The sequence below is a fragment of the Notamacropus eugenii genome, chromosome 5, assembly GCF_028372415.1.
Source record: "Notamacropus eugenii isolate mMacEug1 chromosome 5, mMacEug1.pri_v2, whole genome shotgun sequence".
NCBI classification, from domain to species: domain Eukaryota; kingdom Metazoa; phylum Chordata; class Mammalia; order Diprotodontia; family Macropodidae; genus Notamacropus; species Notamacropus eugenii.
In genome coordinates this window covers 18,225,119-18,231,118 of record NC_092876.1, presented here as the reverse complement: position 1 = coordinate 18,231,118, position 6,000 = coordinate 18,225,119, and the positions used below count along the sequence as shown (strand labels likewise).

At 53.7% G+C, this 6,000-nt stretch overlaps 1 protein-coding gene across 4 annotated transcripts in view; it reads right to left on the bottom strand.

The window, feature by feature from the left end:
- Positions 1 to 1,862: 1,862 nt before the first annotated feature.
- The window catches only part of LOC140503580 (NACHT, LRR and PYD domains-containing protein 14-like), a 28,089-nt gene continuing 23,951 nt past the window's right edge, over positions 1,863 to 6,000 (bottom strand). For all 4 annotated transcript variants that reach the window (XM_072607712.1, XM_072607715.1, XM_072607713.1 and 1 more), the window contains 4 exons: positions 4,192 to 4,362; positions 3,758 to 3,928; positions 3,277 to 3,447; positions 1,863 to 2,273 (listed from right to left, as the gene is read on the bottom strand). In XM_072607712.1, the coding sequence (XP_072463813.1) occupies positions 2,132 to 2,273; positions 3,277 to 3,447; positions 3,758 to 3,928; positions 4,192 to 4,362 (655 nt within the window). In that variant the 3' untranslated portion in view covers positions 1,863 to 2,131. The remainder of the gene's footprint in view (positions 2,274 to 3,276; positions 3,448 to 3,757; positions 3,929 to 4,191; positions 4,363 to 6,000) is intronic.

The window sequence follows — 6,000 nt, the reverse complement described above, 5'->3', positions numbered from 1 at the left end:
GCCCCCAGACTGGGGACATGGTTGGGGGGACAAGCAGCTTTGGTTTGGCATCAGTGATGCCTTTCCATTGAAGGGTGGGCAGACACACCCCCTGACAACCCCACGGAGAGGGGCTGGGGGTGGCATCCATTGGGCACTCTAAATTAGAGTTTTCTGCTATGGTGGGGGAGGAGGTTCCCCGGCACTGAATTGGGATGGTCATTGGCTTCATCTGTGGGACAATCAGCCATCTCTTTGTGCTCGTGTACAAAAGGTCTTTCTTACTCCTTTGCATTTTCCCCAGAGATGCTCTGAATAGCAGAGTTAAACACAGATGGGTTTTTTGGGAAGGAGAGAGAAGAATGCATATGAACACTGCTCAGGAAGAAAGGTCCTGGATCCCAACTTTGTGGCTGCAGGAAGCTAGTGGCATCATCTCAGCCCACAAGATGGCAGCTATGGAGAGCTGCCTCCTGGATAGAGGCATGATCCAGCATTGTCTTCTAGAAAGAGTAGCAGTCACCTCTTAGGAGAGAAGGCACACTCACCGAAGTCAGAGGGTGAAAGCCACACCAGAGAGGAATATCTGGACAGCACAGGTTTGGATGCCTGCCTATTCAGCCCCAAATTCACTTGCCCTCTGCAGAGAACCCAAGTATTTAGAGTAGTGCTGTCAGGCTGGATATGGTACATGTCTCTGGGATGAAAGTGGGACTCACCAGGGTCCTTATCAAGCCCAAATAGGGCTCCCTTAAGAACAACTTCATAACTTGGGGGAGAACAAGAAGGCCAGGTGCCTCTAGGGATCTCTGGGACAAAAATGGGTCATCTGCCCTTGTAAGAGGCCCAAGCTCATCTCCTCTCTCAGATGTGACCAAGCCTGAAGTACAATCCTCCTCAAAAGGAGAATCATTCTGGTTGCTTAGAGGATTCCAATGAGTCCCTGAATTTTCTGTAGATGAAATGTAGGCTGTCCTGCACCAGCACACACTTCTTTATTCTGGGTACTTGTAGAGGAGCCAGGACTCTTTTATCTTTAATTGAGAAAACCTAGACACAAGCTCTTTTAATTGTCTTCTAAGATTTCCCAGAGGCAACTCTGGGGAGTTACCTCATGAGGATAACATGAGCTAAAGAGAGAATGATTGAGTCCCTAAGAATGAGCATCGTCAGGGGAAGTCCAGAGCTTGGGGTGTTGGGCCACTGGGTACATGACAATTTTGCATTTACTTCCTATGTACTGCTCTCATTAGACCATGAGCTTCTCAAGGGCAAGAAGTGTCCTGTTCCCATCTTTATAGCCCCAGTACATGACATGGTGCCTTCCAACCCAGGGAGAGGTGTATTAAATGCCTGCTGGATCAGACTGCTGGAAGATTGGTCCCACATGGGGACCATGCAGGGTGCCCCCTGTGATGCTCCTCTCCCCACCCCATCTTGGCAATTTTTCTTCCCCAAGCCACTTGGGAGGTGGGAAGCATTTTCCAAATGAGGAAATGGAAGGCTAGAGAAGGTGATAAGCATCCTCAAGTTACATATCACAAACCAATGACCTAGCAGAAGCTCAGCCCTCCTTCCAATTACTTCCCAGCAAGTTTTCCAACTGAAAGGAACCATGTGGAAAAGCAGAGAGGGTCCTCTGCTGCTGTGCCAGGAGCTGGGTTCCCCTGCTGGCTCTGATGTCACCTGCCCTGTGGTTTTTCTCTGAATTATCCCATCTGCAGCAGCCTGGGAGTAACTCGAGGCCTGGGCCTAGCACACAGTAGGTGCTTAACCGACTGGGACCTCTGTGGGTGTGGCCTGTCAACATAGGAGGGCTGGATCAGATGGTCTCCTGTCCTTTCCAGCTCTAAATACTACAGACTCACCACAAACAAACAGAATGCAGAGAAAAAGAAATCAGTCTGTATTTGATTCATCCACGAAGGTGTCCAGAGGGAAGAGGGATGTGGGCACCGTGCGACTGCCAGGGGCTGAAGAAGTGTGGAGGATGGGGAGCTTGCAGGATACACGGGCAGCCATGACACCTACTGGGCACCAGTCCAGAGACTTCCACACCCAAGTGACACACACCATCGCCCCCTGGTCCTACAGGCCCTTGTAACAGACTGAGGAAAGGAAAGCAGGGGAAGGGAAAGGGGAGGGCAGCGGGTCAGGTCTCCAGCCACCAGGAAAAACCATATTCTTCAGCATCGTGACTATACCAGTCACCGGTGATGATCAGCTCTGGTTTGCTCTCCTGGGCTGCCTTGAGCATCTGCTGGGCATCCTCGCTGAATGCCTCCCTCCACAGCCTAGGGAAGGAGCAGAGAACTTATCAGTGTCTTGAAGGGGATCTGGGCAATGAGTATTTATTAAGCACCTACTGGGTGCCAGGCACCATGCCAAGTGCTGGGGGACAGGAAGAACATTTCAAACAGTGTCCATAGCATGAAACGGCTTCTCCTGGGGCCCAAGTGCCAACCCTCACCCCCTGCTGAGCCTCTCACTCCCTTGGCCTGGATCCCAGGCTGCTTTGCCCCAGGTTAACTAACCCCAGGAGTTGGTTCCACTAGGAACTTACTAAGTGATCTTGGGGAAATCCCTTCCTCAGTCAGGGCCTCAGTTTCCTCCTGTATAAGGGGTGTGTATGTGATCCAGTGGGCAGGACTCTGCCCTCCCGGGCACATGTCACACAGGGCTGACTCGGGAGAGGGCACAGGCAGCAGACCTAGGCTCAGAGGTCAAGGCCTGATGGGAACAACACCCTGAAGGGCAGCTATATAATTCTTATTTCTGTATTTCATCAGCATGGGTAACTCTCTCCAACAGTGCCAATTAGGACCCACACATTCACTTGGCTTGTCCCCAGAGCCCTGTCCCAGGCTTTCCTTCATCAGCCTGATACCTTGAGTGCCTTCATGGATCTCCAAGGATGGCAAGAGCACCTCTCCTCACATAAAGCACCTACACAACAGTGACCGTGCTCCACTATTTGGAGGACTGGCAGTGGGTGTAACTATGGCCCCCTCCAAAGGCACAGATTTCATTTCTCCACAGCTGTGGCCAAGGTCATGGCATGAGTCAACTTGACAACCCACCTGATTGAGCTGGGTGGGCACCTCAGGAGCTACCTTGAATACAGTATGGTATCAGCTGGTCAGCTCTCTCTCTGGCTCACTGTGACCTGCTGGGGCAGGCTCCCAGAACCCAGGGACTGAATCAAGAGGATGTTCCTAGAGAGCCCCACACCCACTGGGATGGGGGCAGAATGGCACATAGGCTACCCAGAGCACCATGTCCTCGGAGGGCACTTACGCCAGTATCTGAAGTGTGCATTCAGGCTGTTCCAAGGCCTCACACAGCAGCCTTACTCCTTCATCCCACAAGGGATTCTGGGCTAGGTCGAGACTCTTCAGCCTCGAATTGCAGAGCAGAACAGAGGAGAGATCTTGACAGCAAGCAGCACTGAGCTGGCATCTCTCCAGCCTACCAGAGGGAGACAAGCAGAAAGTGAACATACCCCTGGCCCAAAGAGGAGGCGGGGAATAGGAGGCTGCCCTATTCCCAGTCTCATGACCTTGGAGTCACCTTTGACCTTCCTTACCAGAGGGTCAAGGGAATGCTCCATAGCTGGGGAACACTTGCCTGTCCCTCTTTTCCCTTAAGTTCCTCCTCAGTTCTGAGACACTGATTCTACTCATCTTAATCTCCAGAAAAAAGGACTGCATGTAGATGTCAGGCAAAGGTCAGACACAGCCCTGCAGGAAGCAGGCCTGATGCTGGCACCCCAACATACCCGAGCCTCTGGAGATGACAGTCGGGGTGTCTCAGGGCCTCGCACAGCAGCTTGACCCCCTCATCTTTGAGAGCATTGTGTCCCAGATTCAGGCTCCGCAGGTTCTGGTTGAGGATGAGCATGTCCGAGAGGTCCCGACAACAGGCCTCAGTGAGGAAGCAGACCAAGATGCTGTGGGAGAGGCCCGGTCAGGCCGGGTATCAGTGAGCACAGAGCTGGCCTGCAGGAGCACCTCCAGCCCAGCCCAAGGAACATTCTGTCTCTGACGTGCGCTAGATGGGTGACCCTGAGCACAACCCTTCCCCTCTGTCTGCCGGTTGCTGTTATTATTACAGTATCACCCAGCTGTCTACACATCCTATTCTCCCAGCCAGGCCCACAGGCCTCTGAATCCATAAGGCACTAAATAATGGCTGCAGAGAACAGGAACTCACTCCAAGGCTTGAAGGTTACACTGCGGTTGCCTCAAGGCTGCACACAGCAGCTTCACGCCTTCATCTCCAAGCTCATTCTCTCCCAGGTCCAGGTGAGTCAAGTTCTTGTTGCTAAGGAGTGCAGCAGAGAGATCCTGGCAGCCCACAGAAGTGAGGCCACAGCTCCACAACCTGGGGGATGCGGGTGGACAGATGGATGGACATGGATGAACACACATTCCCCCAACATGAATCAACATGGACAAAGATGCACACACACACCCCCACACACATAATCACACAGACCCACGCATGCACACACACACGCATGCACATGCACACGCCCTCCCCCCCCCCCCCCCCCACACACACACAGAGTCCATCATCCTCCCTCTCCCATCCCCAGCAGGCCATGCTTGGGGAGAGGGCTCCTGTTCAGCCCCCAAGGCTGGCCCACTCTAGTTGTTAATAAGTTTTCAAGCCCAAGTCTCTGTAGCTTTCCCATTCCCTCAGCCTTGGTCCAAAACGCCCAAGGCCAGGCCTGACTTCCAGGTTTCAGGAAAGGAAAGGCTCGGAACAGCCTCTGGAGAGGCAGGCAAATTGGACAGAGGCAGAGGAGAAAGGCTCCCCAGGGACCACAGCCCCATTGGCTCAGCTCCCCAGAAGCATGGAAGGGGGCTTGTTCCAGGGTGAGAGCCCTGCTCATTGGAAGTCAAAGATCAGGTCTACTTAGCCCACCTGCCACTGGGATTCACTAAACAAGGAGCATACAAGAGGGCTGGTACACACCATGCACAGCCCCCACCCTGGGCTGCAGGCCCCAAGCCAACAGAGAGCCACACTCTGGGCAGCCAGAGAGCCTCTTACAAGAATGACCAAACCTAATGAGCACCAAAGGACCGGTGGTAGAGCAAGGCAGAGAGAAGTGTATATTCAGGAGAGCCTGGGAGCCAGCAAGGGTGGGGACACTGGCCACAGGAGGCAGAGAATTCAGTTCATCACTGCCAAGCCGAGCACGACCACATGCCCAAGAAAGAGCAGTCTGTGCCCAGCCAAACAACACGGACAGTCCTCCAGATTGCAGTGCCCACTAGAACATTACCCTGTGGATGCCCACTGTCTCCCTGGAGGCTCCCACAGCTGGGGAGAGTGAGGAGACATCCTAGGGATCACCAGGTCACACAGCGCCCCCCTTCCCAAAGGCCACCTCTAGGCTCCCCCCATCCCACAGAGGAGCCCAGGCCAAGTTGCCTTCATTCCTCTCTGACCTGGTCCCTTCCCTCTCTCCTCAGAAACCCCTTCCCCGCTGCCAGGCCCCCTCATCCTCCTCGCCCCACCCCAACCAACCTTTCCCATCTCCCTCTGTTGCGCCATCTCCCCAGACTAGAAAACCAACTCTGTCATGCATGTCTGCAGCTGCCTCCTCCGAGCTGAGGACAGCACCTGGGCAAGTTGCAGGCTAAAGAAGGCCTCCTGCCCTGCCTGCCTGTTTTGCCTTCTTTACTCTCCTCCTCTCCTTTCCTCCCTCCCTTCCTTCCTCTCTCCTTTCTTCTATCACTCTCTCCTGTCCTGCCCCTCTTTCCTCTCCTTTGCTCCTCTTTCCCTCCCTCCTTTCCTCCCTCCTTCCTTTCCTCCCTCTCCTGTCCTTTCCCTTTCTCCTCTTTCTCTCTCTCCCTCTTTCTTTCTCAGCATGCTCCATGTTGCCAAAGCGTCTCTCCTTCACCTCCCATATCATATCACATCACACAACAATGATGACATAAGACTAAGAGGTGTGTGGCAGTAGGGGATGGGGATTGAATAGGGGAGGAAGCCCCCCACACACACATT